The sequence below is a fragment of the Necator americanus genome, chromosome V (assembly GCF_031761385.1).
Source record: "Necator americanus strain Aroian chromosome V, whole genome shotgun sequence".
Lineage (NCBI taxonomy): Eukaryota > Metazoa > Nematoda > Chromadorea > Rhabditida > Ancylostomatidae > Necator > Necator americanus.
Window position 1 is genome coordinate 7,478,688 of NC_087375.1, and position 19,587 is coordinate 7,498,274.

Genomic DNA, 19,587 nt, shown 5'->3' on the forward strand with positions numbered 1-19,587 from the left:
ACTTTACGATGGTCTTACTTGTCCTACCTATACTGAATATACCTACACTGGAAATGATAAAATGAAGTCAAGAAAGAGTTGAAGTAAAAACGAACATAGAATAACACAGTAGACGCACCCATTTTGTGTGGCTATTGCCAAAGAGCGGTGGATAACAGCGAGTGCGGGATGAATGACAAAAACTGGAGAGGTGAAGAGATCACGGTAAGTTCATCCAAAAAGTTTCCTGTGCAGTTGTTTGAAGTTATTCTCGCTCAAAACGTATGCGCCGAAACTTAAACTTTGAAACACCTTACATTCTCTAGATCATAATTGGTATCAAGAAAGACTAACGTGAACAAATTTCGAATTTGACGTTTGCGAGGAAGATCACCCGTAATGGTTCCAATTTCGATTTATGCGGAACTGTTCCTTACTTCGTACGTATGTTAAAAATTAATGAACTGTCAAACATGTTGGAACTTTAGCAAGATTTATATGACTGACAGGTGATTTTTGTCAAGTAGTTATTAGATTCAAACCAAAGCAGATCGTTTGGAAAAAAAAATACAAAATGTGTAGACGCAAATTTTGTGATTATTGGCCTTCTCAGTTAATCTATCGCGCTTGATTAATCCGACGAGCATTACGGCTGCCTCGTAACTGTGGCACTAATGGATACCAAGACAACGACCCACCACCTTTTGGTTCACTTCTGCTGAAGACGGTTTTGCAGTTGAGTTCCGTCAGTTGAGTTAGTGCGATATATTTGCAGTTAATCGAGAAAATTTTGATTTTTGGATCAACTGTCAGCTATAAGCGATGGGCTTCTATTGGAGTTCACGTCTCATGCAGTTGAATCAAAGCAGCTTCGCCCGAGTTGGCGCTGTGAGATCCTTGGACATCTCTGGAGTTGGGCTGAAGCGACGGCTCCATCTTGATCGCAACTGTTTATGCAGTTGCACCAGGCAGTTCGTGTTTATCCAAGTGGTGGGCATAAGTAGCACTTGGTGGTTATTGTAGCGTAGCCATGACATAACTGGCTGAATCGATGCGAATTGTTGGATCCTATTTACTAGTAGTAAGGATAAAGTTTTGAAAATTTCTCTGAACGCTGTCTTTATGTGAGGGCTTCGTCGCCTTGATCACACAAAGAGCATCATAATTTTCTTTGAAGGGCTTTGAGAAGAAATATGACCATCGGGTCGGCTGTCTTCCTGTAGTGCGCTTAATATCGCGGGGAACAATCGCTCAATGCTCTGTTTCAACGTTGTCGTTAAAGCGGATTACGTGTCCGCCCCACCCTATTTTACTTATCTTGGCGGCGTCTCTAATCTTCGATTGCCGACGTAGGAGAGAACTTCGAATCCTGTCCTTCACTTGCGTGAAATAGGATACTCCTAGCATCACTCTCTCAATTGCGCGTTCAGTGACACTCGCCGCGGTTTCTTCCTACTTGCGAAATGCCCAGGTTTCCGAAGCATAGGTCAAAGCAGCAAGTACAGTGGTGTTAAAGAGGTGAGGACGGAGCCGGGTGTTCTTGGTCTTGTTCACTATATCCTCGATGCTCTTATGGCTCTCCAAGGCACCTCTCCTCCTGCCTAGCTCGGGGGTCAGGTCGTTCATCATGTTCATTTCCCGACCCAGATAAATGTAGCTGGTGCATTTGGATATGTTTATTCCGCTGAGCGTGAACGAGTCATCCGAGACCCATCCGTTACCCGTGAATATCGTTTTTTGCAGATTCAGCTGAAGACCGATGCATCCACGTTTTTCGTCTAATTCGGTCAGCATTCGTTCCGCTTGACTGATGCAAGGTGTTATCAGAACGATGTCATCAGCAAAGCGCAAATGGTGTAGCTGCAGACCATCAACCTTTACTCCCATCCCAGCTTTCGCATTGCGTTCTCGAGGAGGGCTGTGAATATCTTGGGTGAGATTGTGTCACCCTGTCGGACCCCCCTCTTCACGTGATGATATTCTTGTAAAATGGCGAAATTCTGGTCATAAAGTTACTGTACAACTCTCGAAGTACCTTTATCTACTGAGTAGGGACGCCTTGGTTGTCCAGGGCTTCTGTGACTGCTTCCGTCTCAACTGATTTGAAGGCTTTCTTCAAATCGATGAAGGTGAGACAAAGCGGCAAATTTGTACTCTCGTGGTACCTCGATGACTTTCGAAACAGAATGAATGTGGTCAGTCGTGCTGAATCCCTTTCGAAACCTTGCTTGCTCGCACGGCTGTCCTTCATCCAAGACTTTCAATCCTATTAGGATCACTCCTGTAAAGAGCTTGTAGATGACGGACAGTAAGCAGATTGGACGCCGATGTCATGTGGATCTTCCTTCTTATACAACAAAACGGTCTCCTTGATCTTATACTGTTTAGGAACCTTGCATTCCGACAGGTAACATGTAAAGAGCCTCGTCAGGGTGTTGATGAGTACTAATGGAAGGTTCTTCAAATGCTCTGGGTCTTATTCTGTCGGGATCCGATGCCGTACGATTTCTTACCGACATGATGGCACGTCGTCATTTGGACGGGAGAACCTCTGGAATGACATGTCCGTCTTCCCTCAGATGGTGAAGAGGCAAGTGGACATGGCTGTCGAAGAGATCAGAGAAGAAGTCGTAGATGATTTTCTCCATCCCCCTTCTCGATGCAATGGTTGTTCCCTTCGGATTCCGGAGAGCGGTCATCCTAGTCTTGCGACTGGCGAAGTCTCGACGGGCATAGCGGATGCTTTTCCCCGCCTCTGCACCTCCAGCCAGCACTTCTACTCTTCTCTCCTTGAGGCCTTCCTTCATCGCCTCTCTGCAAAGCCATGCGAGCTCGGACGTGAGTTCTTGGTTCCCTGCGGCTCGTGCTGCTCCACGCAGGCGCATCAGCTCAATAGTTTCAAGAGACATGCGTCTACTGTTGTTTTTAAAACTTTCAGCCTTCCTCGTGCAGTCCTGAAGGAGTTCAACGAGCCGGTAATATCCCTCGTCGATGTTGTCCATTGTGAAATCTTCCCAAAAGCCGGTTTGCGTAGCGAAGATCCCAGCTAATGATAGTTTTAGGACTTCGCTCTCTGAACTTCACGGCTTTTTCTTTTCTCCAAGTAAACGAAAATCGTCCCCGCAGGAGACGATGTTCCGATCCTGTAGAGAACATTGGCACAACAGCGACATCTGCTAGGCAAAACCTTTTGCTGGCAATGATGTGGTCAGTTTCATTACAGTGCCCTCCACCGGGTGACTCCCACGTTCAGTGTAGAGAAGAGGGCTTCTGGAATTGCGAGTTCCCATGGATGGTCTTGGTCGTCATGATGAACTCAGAGAGCCTCTCCCCCTGGTCATTCCATTGTAGGCCGTGGTTCCCGATGCGAAGTACCTCAGGCGTTCTTCTCGGGTCAGTTTTGGCGTTGAAATCACCAATAATGACCTTGTAGAAAATGCAGTCTTCTCTGTAGAACTTCTCTAGGTCCAAAATATTCTCAAAGTTCTATTCTACGAATATTCTACCAAGATTCTCAAAGCTGCCGTTGGACCACATCTTCTCATTCGTTGTTCGGAAGAATCGATATTCATTGCGATATTCGTGTTGACGAAGACACCACCTCCAGTAACTCCTCTTCTGTCGCATGTTCCTAAGAACAGTTCTTCTCCAGTGCTTTCAGTGGCCTTCAGTGGGTGACGTCGTCTCATCTCGGTCACTCCGATGACGTCATACTGAAACTTCCTGGCTAGCATCATCAGATCTTCAATGGCCGCATCCGATGCAAGCGTTCGGGCACTGTAAGTACAGATCGTCATCCTAGCCCTTTTCCGTTTCGTTAGCCTACATGGCTCCTGCAATTTCGTCTTTCCTGGCGCTACCGTTCCGGGCTTTCCTCCGGAATCAGGAGAATCTTTTCTATTACTGTGTTTTCATGAAAATTTGAAATCCATGGGCACGTTGCAAGCCTCTAGTCCCATGAGTTTTTGGGAGAACTTCCGTTCTCCCGGAGTGGACATGTGGATCTTATTTGTTGGAGACGACTCCAAACCTCCTCCCTTGCACCTCCCAGTCACTTGATTGTAGGCTTTTCGCCGGACCGATGTGCGGGATACAAGGATGTCATGAGTCAGTCCTGGCTTAGAAGACGCAGGGAGTCCATCCCCTCAATCCACCACCATCCGCCATCTTGGGACTCCCCACGTAGCCTCGCGACTAACCGGCTATGATCCTTTTAGTGAAGGGAGATCTGTGGGTTTCGCAGCCTTCTATTCTAAATTCATTGAAAGCCCAGCGAAACTCAGATCGGGATCCTGGGTCGAAAGTAAACTAATGTCTTGATGCAGAAAAGTATGAAAATGGCTTCATTAACATCTAACCAATACTTTACAGTCAGCTTATCTTCGGATCACTTCCACCATCAACGAGCTTATGACGGTCAACTGCTAACAGTCAATTACTCCCCTATGTAGGGGATGCCAAGGAGGCCCCTGCCTCAGATTCTTCTCCGAAGGTCTCCGAGATATTACGTATTCAGTGGATGTGCATTAAAAAACGCTAACGTGCTTTGACTAAACATCTAATCTCTAATCTATTGTCTCATTCGGAATAATAGACAAGCGCCAGCTAAAGGTCCAACCATGAATCGTTAGGTAGAATGCATAGCTTTGACCCGAGCTATCGCCGTATTAAGACCTATGCGGGTTTTGACCTAAAGATGCAGAGTGAATCATTATTAGTTACTATTAGCGGCGCAACACAAACAACCCGTAGTCCGCTAACATCGCGGTTTCATGGCTATCGAGACGTGCGGTACTGTGGTTTGCTTCTCTGAAGTTGTCCTTGAGTAGTCTTGAGTCTCTTTCCTAAGTCATATTTTTTGGTGTGATGTGGCGTTTTAGGGGATAGATCACATCTTCCAGGCTCTGAAAAAGGTGATGACTCGGAAATGTTAACCAGCATAAAGACCGACAACAATCTTGGTTCTTCTCAAAGTAGTGCACTACTTAGTGATGGTTGTCAAAATTACTAAATTAGATAGAGCGATAAGTAAAATAATCATGATTGTGCTACATAATAACAGGTATAGTCTGTCACGTGTGTGTGTGTGTGTTTCTGTGTGTGTGTATGTGTATGTCTGTGTGTGTGAAACTAAATTCCAAAAATGGGATACGATCGGCTTCAAATTGGTGCGTTGGCGCCAGATATCTATAAAACGGGATGCAACCCATCCAACGGCGTGGAATTCTTGCGCCATAATACAGTATTATCGCGAGCAACTTCGTGTGCACGTCGCAAAAGGTAAATGGGACGGTTGCAACCGTTTCATACCAGTGGCCAATGCGCGCGTTGGTTTTCACCTCTATGACTACTCCGTGCATCTGCTTCCTTGTACTCCTGCCTCAGGTTGGTAGCATGCCTTCTCCAGAAATTGAAAAACACCCATACAAACGGCTGGTTAAATAGATGGCAACAGTTTACATGATCTGACGTGGAATGTTATGTTTATCACTACGATGACGTCATTTTCCGTCAAAACATCATTCTGTGATAACTGTTGGGGGAGGGGGGAGAGAACAGTAAGAAAACCCATATTTCGAATAATGCTTTCAAAATGTGTCTTTATTATAGTGGTATTGATAGATTGTTTGAAGCTGAAATTTGATTGTTCTCTTAATGTAGAACTGACGCGTTTAGAATGGAAGCTATGAAATCTTTCGCCTAAATTTGTAAAAAAAAGAGGGAAGCGTTGTTAGAAAAGCACATTTCTAATTTTACAGAAAATGTCACTACTATGCTGCTAATTGGCCATTGGTTAGTGAAGACTGGCGAAGCGAGCACCACAAAAAGTCTGAAGTCCGGCTTTAGCCAGTGTCAGTATATGAACAGAAAATGAACTTGTACATGACATTTAAAAAAACAGTGTACCTAATACTATATGACATATTAAGTAGTGTTGTGGTCCAAAGAGAGTGAATTAGCAAATCTCGTCTAGAAATCATCCTCTGCAAGTGTGGAAATTTCAAATTTCATTCAAATTTCAAAAAGAATTTCATTCAACTTTTCTACTAAACTACTTTTCTTCCAAGGTTCCAGTATTAAAGATTCATCCTTCAAGCGCCTGCTTCGCATCTAGATGATCAGCTTTCTATCACGCTCTTCCATTCTAAACCTATCCACTTGTTTCAAAACTACCAACGTTATTCGTGGTTGACTGAAATACATATGATGTGAAGTTACCTCAAATTTGTAATGCTGTACCAGAAGCGAGAGAGATCCCCATGTGAAATATTTGGAAATCATGATCTTGAATAATTTCAAATAATGTATATGATATCTCTTATTGAAAACCATAAGAAAATGCAAGGAAATGTTCTCTGAATTTTCGAATCATTAATTATATAGCAGGGCGGGTGTGGCGCAGTCGGTTAGAGGTCCGTTGTAGCCACACGGTCGAGGGTTCGAAACCGCCCTAATGCAAACCAAACCTTTCATCCCTCTGGGGTCGATAAATTGGTACCAGACTTGTCTGGAAGGATAAAAACACTGACTTGATCGTAGTTTTAACTGATTTCCTTGAGCTGTAGCCAAGATTGGTATCGATCTTTATTAAACAGCGGCTAACGTTTGCGATCTTTTATATATCTGTGTTGGGGGGGGGCTGTCTGAAGCGGGTCTAGGAATGGGGTGTGATCTCCGCAACCTAGGTGGTAAGGTGTTGTCGACTTGCACTCCGCTGCGTGGTTTGCCCGTATGGCGGGGTGTTGTGTATCGGGGTGGTGTATGTTGTGCGGTTGTGCGGGCGTTTTGGGGACGGGCGCCCTTGTGTATTAGGGTAGGAGCATCTGACGGACTCGCAAATCAAACCTCCCCCTTGGGCACCCGTGATATGTCCAACTCCGAGTGGGTGGTGTTTTTCCTCGCGAACACGCACGGCGTGGGCTTTTGGTAACCGCCAGTCCAAAATGACAGGGTGGGCTGCGTCAACGGTTTCCCCGATCAAGATTATGCGGGTTCTGATCTCGGGGCGGGCCGTGGGTCCTATATAAAAACCCTTGTGACTCGTGTTGTGGTGTGGTGGTTGTGGTAAGTTGGAAGGGTAAGTATTGTGTTGTTTGTTTTGTTGGTTTGGTTTTCCTAGTTCCTGTTTATAAATCTCCGGCTGGCTCTGCCCCCTCAAGTCATTGTATAGGCCAACACGCGTTCCAAAACCTCAACGATTACGAATTCCAGTAAAACGCATTGGTGCATCCCGAGTAGATTGAGACGCCAGTGACTTTATCCTCAATTATATAGCAGTGCAGTTAAAACCAGCGTGAATCACGAAACTGACGTGGTACGGAAAACTTGGAGAAAATGTAGAGTTCGGGTTGTAGACTACCGAAACGAACGTGGCTCCGCTCAACTTCCCCCAGTAGTCCAAAAGAAAACGTTGTGGGAACCGTCTTAGTTCCTACGAGATACGTTAGGACGCGCACCGTTGCACACTCACCACTCCCCTCAGCAGCCAATTTATTAGTCTTACTTGATTAGGATGATGAGGAGACCTCATTGATCTTCGACCGATCCCTCGTGGACGCGACGTATACACAACGTGCTCCGATCTTCGAACATAATGAATTGTAATGTTTATGTTATCATATTGTCCTCTTTTTGTCGGATCATATGGCTGACAATCACACAAGGGTGGCACGCTGCAAATGATTTCGTAGGAAAGAATGCGTTTTTTTTTTTACGACGATTAGGGCAGGATGACCATCGTCGTCTCCGTCTCGTCTCGTCTATGACCCTAACTCGTATGCTTTCCATAGCGTACCGCGTCGATTTCATGAAATGCTACCTTTAAAGTCCCCTGATTATTTATGGATATCAGGATACTTCTCAGCACTCCTACGACCCAGGGTATTATCCCTGATAGATAGTCAGACTGAGCTGTGTAAGCAGCGAACCTCCTTAAGACGCACTTCGTCGCTAATTACTCAAGCAACACATGACCAAAGGCAATGTTGAAAGCGCGCCTCTTTACACGCCACCTCCTAAACAAAAGAGTAAGTGAGAGTACACGAAAGTTGATCTTGTCTGCAAAGTGAACAGTTGACCTCGTCAAGCCCGTCAAAATACAACTGCATGGTTGGAAAAAATAGCACTAAAGCAAGTGAATTTGATCGCCTTAGAAAATGCTACTGAACCGAAGATCTTAGGGAGCTGGTGGTCTGGTCAAGTTGTGGGCATGTCAGCTCTACTCTCAACTACAGTATAGTAGGGTAAGAACGAAATGAGGCTCTGTGCAGTTGCGAAAGCGGCTGCCCCCGAAGCGGTCCAATGGAGCGAGGGTAGCGGTTAGGATCGAAAGGGGAACCCTCGCTAGCACCATTCGTCGCTAAAGCTTGCGATGGTGCCACCTCGACTCCATCATGCCGCATCCAGCGCACTCGTTTGAACAACTAGCACTAGCCCACAACAACTAGCAACTAACAAAAAATAGCACTAATAGGACCGTGTATCATGTCATCTTAACCAGCCTATCGAGGATAATGGATAAAGGGTCTCGTGTTAATCAATCCGCTTGGGATGCGACACATAGTTCACTTCAGTTCAGAATCGCTTCGGCTCTAGAAACGGGTGTCTAGCCTATACAATGAACTGGCGGGGGTTAACCAATATATCAAGTCAACGTTTTTATCCTCGCAGAAGAGTCAGGCACCAATTTATTGACTCCAAAGGGATAAAAGGATTGGTAGGCACTGGTGCAGAATCGAAGTTTCAATCCATTCGTGCAGACAATGGAACCTCTTACCTACTGTGCTACAACCCTCCCCTCCGTTTTTATTTACTTATATTTATTCTGAAATATTGTCTTGTTATTATGAAACAAAGAACAATTTTTTCTTTGTAAATATCAACAGAAAGGTAAATATTAACTCGAAGGTGGGAAAGATTTGTGGTCCTTAATCCTGCTTAAATTTCTAAAAAAAATCGTATGGCGTCGATACGATACCTAGGTATGATATCGCCTAGGTATGCCGACACAGTGGATACGGATACACAACTCTGGAATGGTTACTTATGGCCGTCGTTGTTGCCTGCACCATTTCTGTTTGTGTGCTGGCTTACTTCTCGAAGGTAATAAATTATTATTAGTACATAGTCAGCACAGTAAAGCGCTATTGGTTTGGAAAATTTTGCGCATCGCACACACTTGGAGGTGGGCGAGGTTTTGCAGTGGAGCAGAGAAAGCAATGGAATCTTTGCTCAAAGATAAGTGTTGAACGTGTTTACAAAATGGAATGATTTATAACGGTGTTTTACGTGTTTGTATGCGGTTCTTGCATGACTGCATTCGACAAAACTGACCGGTGTAGTACGGTGTACTCTACAATGGACCGTAGCATAAAGATCATGGATTTTAAAGGCATCACCCTACGAATCTGCCGTGGTGCAGGTTTCAGGTGGGTTATGCCTACACGGGGTCGAGATTATAAGGAGTATGGTGGTTCCGTCCACTTCCTCCTAAATGCCGTAAAAAATGGGCCGGAAGATGCGGCTTCGAGCGGTCCGGGGCGCTATTTTCTACGAGTTCGCTTGGAGCGCGCCAGTCTTGTGTACGCTCCGCATCTTCCGGGCCGTTTTTACGGCAATTAGGAAGAAATGGACGGAATCACCTTCCTCTCCATAATCTACGACCCCGTATAGGCATAACCCACCTGAAACCCCCACCACCACAGATTCGTGGGATGATACCTTCAAAGGAGTTGATATAGATGGATGTATATTTAGCAAATACGGACGTCATGCTTTTAAAACAATTAACTTCTATTTTAATTTTGTAACGTCAGTTTTTAATAGCCTTGTGAGAATCAACAAACCGCTAAGAATCGGTTATGACTAACGCGATGTAAATTGATTTATTAAATTTAATATGTGCATATAATCTCTCGTAAATAGGTGGATCAAACAAGCTTTCAGATTATAATTATCATGGATTTTTAAATAAGACGTTATGATGCTTTCTACAGAATTATTTTAAAGACATCAGCCGTGATACATCTTTGTTTCTAAGTAGATTGTTGATAAATTTCTGGTTGTATGTATTTCAAAGTATTTCTAGTTCAGTTAACGCATAACCTTTTATTTTACTTATCTATCTTATTTATTAGATTATTTATTAGATTTGAAGGATATGCTGAGACTTCTGACAATGCTAAACCATCAGAAAATGAACTAACTGAGAGACATCAGCACTTAATGGGCCAATATATCCCATAACGGAAAGCCTGCTTCCTCTTGAACTTTTCTTTGTATTTTACATCCATGAATGGTTATCGGCTATGTTATATCGAAACATATCCTGCAAAAGAAAACTTTAGGCAAGGATTTATTGTTTGTATTCAGCATTACATCGGAAATTTTGGCTCTGAATCAACTAAGTGAAGGATAGTCGACTAAGAATTACGTTGCACAACCTAAACCACAACCTAACACCAAAACTTTCACCTTCTATGTTCTTATACGCTCTATTTACGTTCGTTCAAAATTTTCAAAACACACATCAAATTCGTAACTTTTTCAAAAGGACGCGTGTCAAAACGTGCGTGGCGAAATTTCTGGGGAGTTGCGATTCTTTGATTGCTGTTTTGAGCAGTATGGTTTGCAGATCTATGCTGATGGCCGCTATCGAATGAATCTACTTTTGGAGTACTTACCATCGCAAGAAATAGTGAAACGCTACAACGGAGTAGGAGAATTCAGTGAGGAAGACAAAACACAGATCTCTTCTGCAGAACTTTGATTTTATTCTAACGAATAAAAAAGTATGGTTGGCACTGGTTGTCTTCAACCGGGTGGTCCATGTATGTCTTGGATTGACATAAAGTAGAGGGAGTGTGCGACGCAAAAGAAAATAGTGCATTGCGGCTGGCGCGCCGTACTCACCCGGTTGAACGCATTCGGTGTCGAGTGTGTGCTTCTCCTACAACAACATCCTAGTTAAATATTTTGCACTAGGAACAACTTCAGCAAAAGTAATTGGTGCAGTATTTACTACAGTATTATCAATGAAATATCGTTGTGTCAAAATATTAATATCACAAATACACAATATCGTATCCGGTCACAAAGCCTCTTTCTTTTTCTTGTTACGGTCTGCATACATACTGAAAGTTACCGAGGCACTTCACACCAGCGAACTTTTCGTGAAAAAAAGAGGAGAACGTATAATAGGGTCAAAACGACATGAAGCACGTACGCAAATGCGTATGCGGCTTTTCTCGAGGCGCATCGGTGGAGTGTAACGGCAGGGACTGTGGTGAAACCCTTGCTGGCACCACCCTTCGCTGTAGTTTGCGACGGTCCTAACTCGGTTCCAACTGCTGCATCCGCCGCGCCGTTTCGAGCGCGTACGCAAATGCATCGCAACTACACTCGTTATTCAAGTCGTTTTGACCCGACTATATGGTTGGGTCAAAACGGCCTGAAACTCGGTACGGTTGTGTAGGCAACTCAGAACGAACGGTTCAGAACCACGCAGTGGAGCGGCGACCTGTTGAGATCTTGATGTTGTGGGACCCTCGTTAGTTCCAATCATCACTCCAGTCTGAATAATGTAGCCATGATCCCACCTCGATCTCAACAACTCCTTCTACCGTGCTGCTTTGAGCGCAGCCGCTTACGTAAATGCAGCAAGCTTCTGGTCCTGTTGGCCCATCTATAAAAAAAGTAGTATTAATATTTTGTTGGCTGGGTCAATTCGTGGAAGAGACACATTCGCTTAGCCAAAATAGACTACGATGACGAAGCCTAGAGGAACTGCTGTGGCGATCACAGCGTCGGAAAAAGAGATAGAGGTTTTTGGTGACATCGGCTGCAATTTTTGTCGTTAACTACAACAGAGAGAATGTTTGAGTCATGTATCATCTACGACGAAAATCCATTGTAATGAAGTCACTCAGTCACTACAGTAAGCGGTATCCGCCTAGGCATGTTCGTATCCAAACGACGTTAAGCACGGTGTAGTTGTTTGAGTGGTTCCGCTGAAAGCCTTGCGGTACCACATGCGCAGACAGTCGCGCAACTGCACCGAGTTTCATGTCGTTTTGACGGGGCTGTAACCATAACACGTGGTGTATTTCTACAAAAATATTCCAAACTAGCAGCCATTAGCTATTGGATGCGAATTGTGGACGAGTATGGTAGGGTCAAAACGACATGAACCACGTACGCACGTGCATATGCGGCTTCTCTCGAGGTGCTTCGGTGGAACGTAGCGGCCGGGGCGTGGTGAAAGCTTTGCTGGCACCACCTATCGCTGCCGTTTGCGACGGTCCCAACTCGGTTCCAACTGCTGCCCCCACTGCGCCGTTTCGAGCGCACCGCAACTACGCTCGTGATTCATTTCGTTTTGACCCGACTATAGACTCGGTTTTTGCAGCCCTGTCAGCGGTGATGGAAAAGCCGGACTGCATGAAGAGGAAGCTGCTTAGGCGAATCCTAGCCCAGTTTTGTCCAATGATCTCCCATAACGTAGAAATTTACTCGGAAGTGGATATGCTACACCGACGAATGACGCGAGAGAAACATCAACATGTTGCCCCGCCTCTAAAGTACTCTAAATTCAGTGCAGAAAACCGTCCTCACTTTCTTGGCCACATTATAAGGAGGTCATCGGATCGCCTTGTCGAAATTGCCTCGAGGATGCTCTCAGACCTAAACTGTAGAAGACCACCTAGACGTAGAAGAAAGTTTTGGACGGAAGTGGTGAAGGAAGATCTGTTGGAACTTGGAATAGAGAGACGGTTCAAACGAGACGTAACTTTTCGCGGCAATGGAATAGCTACGGGTGGACAGATTTTGTGCGCAATCTAGTGGAAGATCGAACAAGAGTGATTCAAATGTGTTCAAGAACGACTCACTTCAGCAAAGATGTTGGTTACCCGCGTTGGCAAAGATGTTGATCAAAGATCCGTAGAAAATGCAGACAGATCTGAACCCAGCATACTGAACATGGTTTATTTGTTAGACTCAGTCCAATTGTCCAATTAAGGAATACCATCGGTGCCCATGTTTATCTATGAACAACGGGCTGTATTGTGGATCAGTTAAATGACATATTTGAGGTGTAGTAGGGTCGAAACGGTTTGAAGCTCGTTCGAATTGCGTTAGCCGTTGCGCTCGAAGAAGCACGATGAAGCATAGCGGCTGAAACCTCGCACTACCCATCGCTCCAGACCATGTGAAAGTGTTTGTAATCCATCGTCAAATCCGTCCCGACCAACAGGACTTCGGAACTTGGAGAAACCTTATGAGCAAAACGTCTGCGTAACCCTCAACACATTTACGAACTAAGATCGAATATTATAGTCCGGTCAAAACGACATATAGTTGGGTCAAAACGACATGAAGCACGGACCGTTACGCAAGTGACCGCGTTCGGAAGCGGTGCGGTCGAGACAGCGGTTGGAATCGAGGTGGGACCATGGCGAACTGCAGGGGTGAGTGGCGGCAGTGAGATGGCAGAGGTGAGTGGCGGCCTTACGCGATCCCAACCGCTACGCTCCAGCGCTCCGCTCCGAGCGCAGACGCTTGCGCAAATGTCCGTGCTTCATGTCGTGCTGACCCGACTTTGGGCTATTCGAGCGGACCACCCGCACCCCACCCCCCCCCCCACCCGTTGTTTTGACATATAAATCCCGAGTATGGTTGCGGTGCATTTGCGTACGCGCCCGAAACGACGCGGTGTGGGCAGCAGTTGGAACCGAGTTGGGACCGTCTCAAACTATAGCGATGGGTGGTGTCAGCAAGGGTTTCACTGCGCTCCTAGCCGGTACACTCCACCGAAGAGCCTCGAGAGAAGCTGGGTACGCAATTGCGTACGTGCTGCATGTCGTTTTGACCCTAATATACATGCCTTTTTTTGGAGTGAATGGGTGAAAATTTAGGCCCTTGTGTGCCGATCTAGCGTCGGGTTGCACTTTTCTTATTGATTTCACTATTTTGTTTTTGCTCGAATAAAACAGATGGATGATGGAAATGGTGGTGATGATTCGACACGATACTCGTGCACACGGTTCACGAATTCGCCCGCACGAGCATTTTCGCACGAAGCTTCTTTGATTTGCTAGGAATTTTGTGTTTTATTCGTTCACTGGAATATCATTAGGCTGCTGTCCACGTGAAAATGTCATTATTCTTTTTTTTTGTGGGGGAGGATGAGGTCGTGCTTGCAAAGGTCTTTCTCGTGTTGGAGAACACGATAATTTCTTTTCGTCGAAGTATGCAATTTGTCTTTTTATCGATTGGCGGGCAGGAAGCTTTTGAAGCTAAATGGAATTTCGCATCAGGAGTTCCTAAGTTGACAGTTCGAATAAAAACAAATACAGTAAATAATAAATAATAGACCTGGTTTAGCGTAACCGTTGATAGAAAACCTGTTCTAGCCACACGGTCAATGGTTCGAACCGCTCTAGTGCCAACCAAGCCTTCCTACGAAGGTCGATAAATTTCTACCAGACTTGTCTGGGAGGATAAAAACACTGACTTGACACATTGGCTAGCCCCCGCAAGTCATTGTATAAGCCAGTTACACGTTCGTAAACCTCAAACGATTCTGAATTGAAGCGAACGTGGTGGTGCGTCCCAAGCGGATTGATACCGTAGTGACTTTAGTAGCTTTAAAGTAAATATAACGTATAGAAAAACAGGAATAATACTAACATTTTTTTCGTTAGTTTACGTTCAATCTTTCAGTGTTAGTGTAGTACTACAACTAATTCTACTATGAAAAGAGTTTTTTTTTATTGGTTTATTAGTCATATACCATATGATTCCTTGAAAACTGATCCAGCCTAAAGAAGATTCCGGTAAATCACGTACACGGGAGCGCACTTAATCGCATGCGTGCTAGAAGTGTTGAATCGATTGCACGTGCCTCATAACGACGGCATGGGTATTACAATTCTTTCACCACTCTTCACAGTTTTTCGATTCGAATATCTGTTTCCAGAGTGAAAAGAGCAGTGAATCAACCGCGTTTTTTTCTTTTCTCTTTCTCTCCTACGATACTGGCGAATTGTCACGCTATTTTTAACTGAACTTCAGCAAACGTGATGCTTTTTATTCTATTGAGCGAATTGTCACGATGTTTTTAATTGAACTTCAGCAAACGTATCGTTTTTTTTTATGTTATTGATGTCAAGAACATGAATGATTCTTTTGCAAAATATTGTAGTTTCTCTTTTCTGGACACTTCTTTGGATTTGTTTTTCCTATCGATTCCAAGTTATTAGTCAAGTTAGAAATTCAAAACTTATGTTATATTCAAGCATTCGAACTGAAGTATTTCGTTACATATGTTATATATGAATAGATTTATGTTTAATTGATAAAAAATGATCGTCCTTTGTGTTCTGCAACGTTTTTAATCAAATCTTTCATTTCACGTTCATATTAACCAATCCAATAAACTTACTAGAACTTGAAGTGTATTGTGTGCAAAATACACATAAAATAATTGGTATTTTGCATGAATTTATTCTCAAATAGTTTTCCTACTCCTTTTTAACTCGGAGAGACGAATAATTTTGTGCATCTAGTATCTAACGTTCAATTTTAAACTTAAATTTGTTTCCACATCACTCTTGCTCAGATATTTAGATACATTTTATTGTTCAGTGTTTCAACTATTTCTTTGCTATTTCATGTTGTTTTTGCTTACAATTCCCATATTTGTATTTCCATCCTTTTTCTCTGCATTCTCTTTATTTGGCTCTTGAGGGTTTCAAATCTCCTTAATAGACCTAGTTCTGGTATTTTAAGACTGTACTTACTTGTACACATCGAGTAAGTGAGCAACTAACGAGCTTCTCTGATTTCTTGACATGCTCAACATCTTGGAGAAGTACTTTGTGTTACTGTTGCTATTCTACACATACACAGATACCGGTACTTATGTCTGCCTAAACGTAATTACGAGAATCCTTGTTCGAGCGATGTCTAGAGTGATAGAGGGCAGAAGAGGTGCATAAGCTACTGCTCACCATTAATCGCTGTAGTTCGCGTTGGTCCCATCACGATCCTAACCACTTGCTGCAGGCCACTGCGAGCGCGTCCGCCTTTGGCAATGGGCCAAGTTTCATGTGTCATTTTGACCCTACGACAGCAACCCTTACACATGCACCGCATCTATATCCCAATTCGGGAGTATAGTCGGGCGAACGCGTCAGTAAACCATGGTGCAGTTGCATAAGCGGTTGCAATCAAGGTGGAAACTTAGTGATCTGCAGTCCGAGTATGGTAAGCGAGGGTCCCTCCTCGATCGTAATCGCTAGTTCCGCCGCACCGCTTCGAGCGCGGCTTGCGCCGTCGCGAGGGCTTCAGGTCGTTTTGACCTGACTATAACCGTGTGAATGGAATCCGGCAACCCATTATCTGGGATTTTCTTTGTTCAATACATATTATCTAATGTCTTGAGCTATGTAGAACAATCTCCATGTTTCTTCTTGGATCGCAACGTCGAAGGTGATAGTTCCCTTTTTTCAAGCATATCGAGACGTATAATTGGGTCAAAACGGTCAGAACCACTTATCGGTGTAGTCGGAGTGAAGCTAGCGATGGTCCCGCCTCGATCCCAATCGCTAGCTCCATCGTCCCGCATTGAGCACAGCAGCTTACGCGACTGCATCGAGGTTCATGTCGTCTTGAGTTTTCTATAACAGTTCCCTTTGAGAGGAGTTAAGTCACTCGTGTACGGAGAGTTATTTTTCTTCATCTATCAAATTTAGGAAAGAGATTTCACTTCAGTATTGTCGGTGGTAATCCGTCAATGCCGAGTGGGGCTGATGTGAGCTGTTGCAAATGTTGATTGCTGTTAATATGTGTAGCTCGATGTAAAGAGTGCAATTACAGCCAGTTGTAGTAGTGGTAGTTTTCTTATATAAGAAATAGTTATCCATTATTGTTGTTGCAAAAAAAAAAAACTCCGACTAACACAAATCTGAACCTTTTCCGCGGAGGAGCACCGAAGAACCAAAATCATACCAAGATATCAGAACCATTCAGATAAATCTTGCACTACAAAAACTTCACTACAAAAAACTATCTCATTTCAGACAAATATGGGAAATAGATGAGCATATTAATTCAGTTCAATTCATTAATTTAAAGGAATTATACGCAATCTCGTCTCGAAGATGCAGCATCTTTGTTAGGTTAGCAATTAGATCTGCGAAGATTTCATAGCAATTACATAGGTATTGAAGGTTATATTGATTGCTTTCAAATTATTAACGTTGTATTTCCAGGTTGAAAAGTAGAACGCCAAGTATTTGACGGTCTAACAACGTTTCGTGGGGTGCAGGCACATCATGCACGTAATAAACTACACTGATAACATTATAACTTTTTATTAGTCATTTCTATGTCTAATTTGCGTTAATGCAACATATTTCCAATAACATATCGTCACTATTTGAGCGTTCTCACTTCATGTGAAAATGTGGATGTATTGAAATAACATATGAAAGGGGTTTCGATAGATAGGTTCGTTTTCGGTCGGGTTGCGCCGTTTAAAATTTGGTTGCAAGTGCTACAATCTTTCGATTTTATCGACGCCGATGACGCTACAAAATCCAGGGCTTAAGCTTAAGTCCCCTGCAATATAATGTACTATTTGCATATCAAGATACAACAACGAAAGCATGGGTTTGGACTATTGATACCTCCTCCTGATATCAGCAGAAAATCACCTCAATTCTGCTTTGCTGCGGCCGGACCTTCATTTTCCTTCCCACCTTTTTTTTTTGAAATGCTATTCGGCTCCCAAATTGATTTCATTGGAGAAATGTCTTTGTTGACGATGTAGTTACAGGTGATCGATTGGTTGTACGTTGATTGAAAACAAGGAGAGAAAGAGCGAACAAATTCCACTCGAGAATCACTGAAATTTATAACTAGTCGTTCTATTATTTCAAAACAAAACTACGGATTCTTGAATGACTTGGAGCATTTTGGTCACTATTACGAATGTATTTGTATTTTGTTATTCTATTTCGCTGAACGGTAACCTAGTTACGATCACAGGTGTTTTCATTTCTGATTGGTCGTAAATTAGTGATGATGATTAGAAGTACATTTTTGCATCATTACTAACAAATTCTGAACTACTGTGGTGCAGTAGCGAGCCTAAGAGAAAGAAAGTTGTTCATACGATGGCCTTTTGTCAAAAAAAAAATCCATTGAGTTCTTTGTGAATAATATGCATATACATGAATTGTGGAAGTGGCTTGAGTTTCGCGAATAGAATATTCCAGGAGAGACAAAGAACAATGTTTTGAAACAGAATTTCTGATTTCGTCTTCAGTGAAGGTCGATACTGCATGTCATTTTTGCAAAACGTCACAAAACACAGTGATTTACCGATCGCAAGCAGTGTTTCTCAATTGTTATTTTTTTCAATTTATGTTATTCCAGTTTTCACTTCAAGTGGGTGTGATGTATTATATTGTGAGTGGCTAAAAGTATTTGCTTATTTATTTACAACTAAACGCCAAGTCTAAGGATTTGTCCTAACATTCTTGACGCACTTTGGACCTTTCCTGCGACCTTTCGGGTGGATTCACATCTTCTCTGAATTCGACGTACTGTTAGTGGCGATTCCGGTTATCGCTGGTTCGTTGATTCATGTGTGGTGGTGGTAAATGGTACAGTATTGTCTCATACATGCAGTTGTTCATCGAGGATGTACTTTTACTCTACAATTAATGAGGTGAATGAAAGGAGGTTTCGTTGAATCATTGCGGAGGTTCTGGACGTTGTTGATATTTGTCAATAGAACGTGGTGGCGGTGCTAGGGCCTTTTTCTTTTTACTCATCACTTCTTTGGTGTTTTCTCGGGAATATTAGCCACATTAATTTTCAGCCTCATGAAGAATGACGGTTGTTTTTCGGATTTCATTCACTTTTTTCGCATACATTCGGAATCACGTCATATAACGCAAAAAGCGCATGTAATTTACACAATCCCTAGGGTTGTTGCTGTAGGTCATTATACAGCAACTATGGATATGAAGATGCAGCCGAGTTAGTAGTTTTTTTTTTGTTGTATATTTCAAATGCATAGCATATGTACATACATATATGATGATGCACACTTCACATTTCCTAACTGTATGAAATTCCATAGATATTGATACTAAGTGTGGTGACGACATAAGAGATAGGGAGAGTGAAGGTAGTGGGCAGAACTGCGACGTTTCATGTGCATGTTCTCGTGAGGTTAGTGCTCGTACTCTGAGCGCCGTTTTTTTTTTCTTCTCGAGCGTTCCGACACTTAGAATCATGGCGCTATCATGTACTACGGAAGTTCCGATACTTTGGAGTGGTGAGAAGTTGTCGTAATGGAAAATTGACATCAAGGAGCTTCTTCGACGTAGTTAATGTTGCTGATAAGTTCCCATATGCATGGTTTCTGAGGGAAACCGCTGGTGATTTTCCTTCTTCCTCTCGGTTTGAATTCAGCCTTTAGATCTTAGTCCTTTGCTCAGTAGCGATATTCAGATCTGTGCATAGTCGAGGATATAAAGTAGGCAGATGAGGTGCGTTCATTACCAGTGTGCACTTTAGCTACTTGTTTTTATC

General features: G+C 43.4%; 5 protein-coding genes across 5 annotated transcripts; 1 reads left to right on the forward strand and 4 right to left on the reverse strand.

The window, feature by feature from the left end:
* Positions 1-1,431: 1,431 nt before the first annotated feature.
* On the reverse strand, positions 1,432-1,866 carry RB195_013211 (uncharacterized protein; the record flags this gene model as incomplete). Its single annotated transcript, XM_064202915.1, has 1 exon — positions 1,432-1,866. One exon carries the CDS (start codon positions 1,864-1,866, stop codon positions 1,432-1,434), a length of 435 nt encoding a protein of 144 aa, XP_064058796.1.
* A 154-nt stretch (positions 1,867-2,020) lies between these two features.
* Positions 2,021-2,230, reverse strand: RB195_013212 (uncharacterized protein; the record flags this gene model as incomplete). The annotated part of the gene is made up of 1 exon (XM_064202916.1): positions 2,021-2,230. The coding sequence occupies one exon, from the start codon at positions 2,228-2,230 to the stop codon at positions 2,021-2,023; it is 210 nt and encodes a 69-aa protein (XP_064058797.1).
* Positions 2,231-2,510: 280 nt separating this feature from the next.
* RB195_013213 (uncharacterized protein) lies at positions 2,511-2,981 on the reverse strand (the record flags this gene model as incomplete). The annotated part of the gene is made up of 1 exon (XM_064202917.1): positions 2,511-2,981. One exon carries the CDS (start codon positions 2,979-2,981, stop codon positions 2,511-2,513), a length of 471 nt encoding a protein of 156 aa, XP_064058798.1.
* Positions 2,982-3,470: 489 nt separating this feature from the next.
* Positions 3,471-3,776, reverse strand: RB195_013214 (uncharacterized protein; the record flags this gene model as incomplete). The annotated part of the gene is made up of 1 exon (XM_064202918.1): positions 3,471-3,776. One exon carries the CDS (start codon positions 3,774-3,776, stop codon positions 3,471-3,473), a length of 306 nt encoding a protein of 101 aa, XP_064058799.1.
* An 8,386-nt stretch (positions 3,777-12,162) lies between these two features.
* On the forward strand, positions 12,163-12,819 carry RB195_013215 (uncharacterized protein; the record flags this gene model as incomplete). Its single annotated transcript, XM_064202919.1, has 1 exon — positions 12,163-12,819. The coding sequence occupies one exon, from the start codon at positions 12,163-12,165 to the stop codon at positions 12,817-12,819; it is 657 nt and encodes a 218-aa protein (XP_064058800.1).
* Between the last annotated feature and the right edge of the window lie 6,768 nt (positions 12,820-19,587).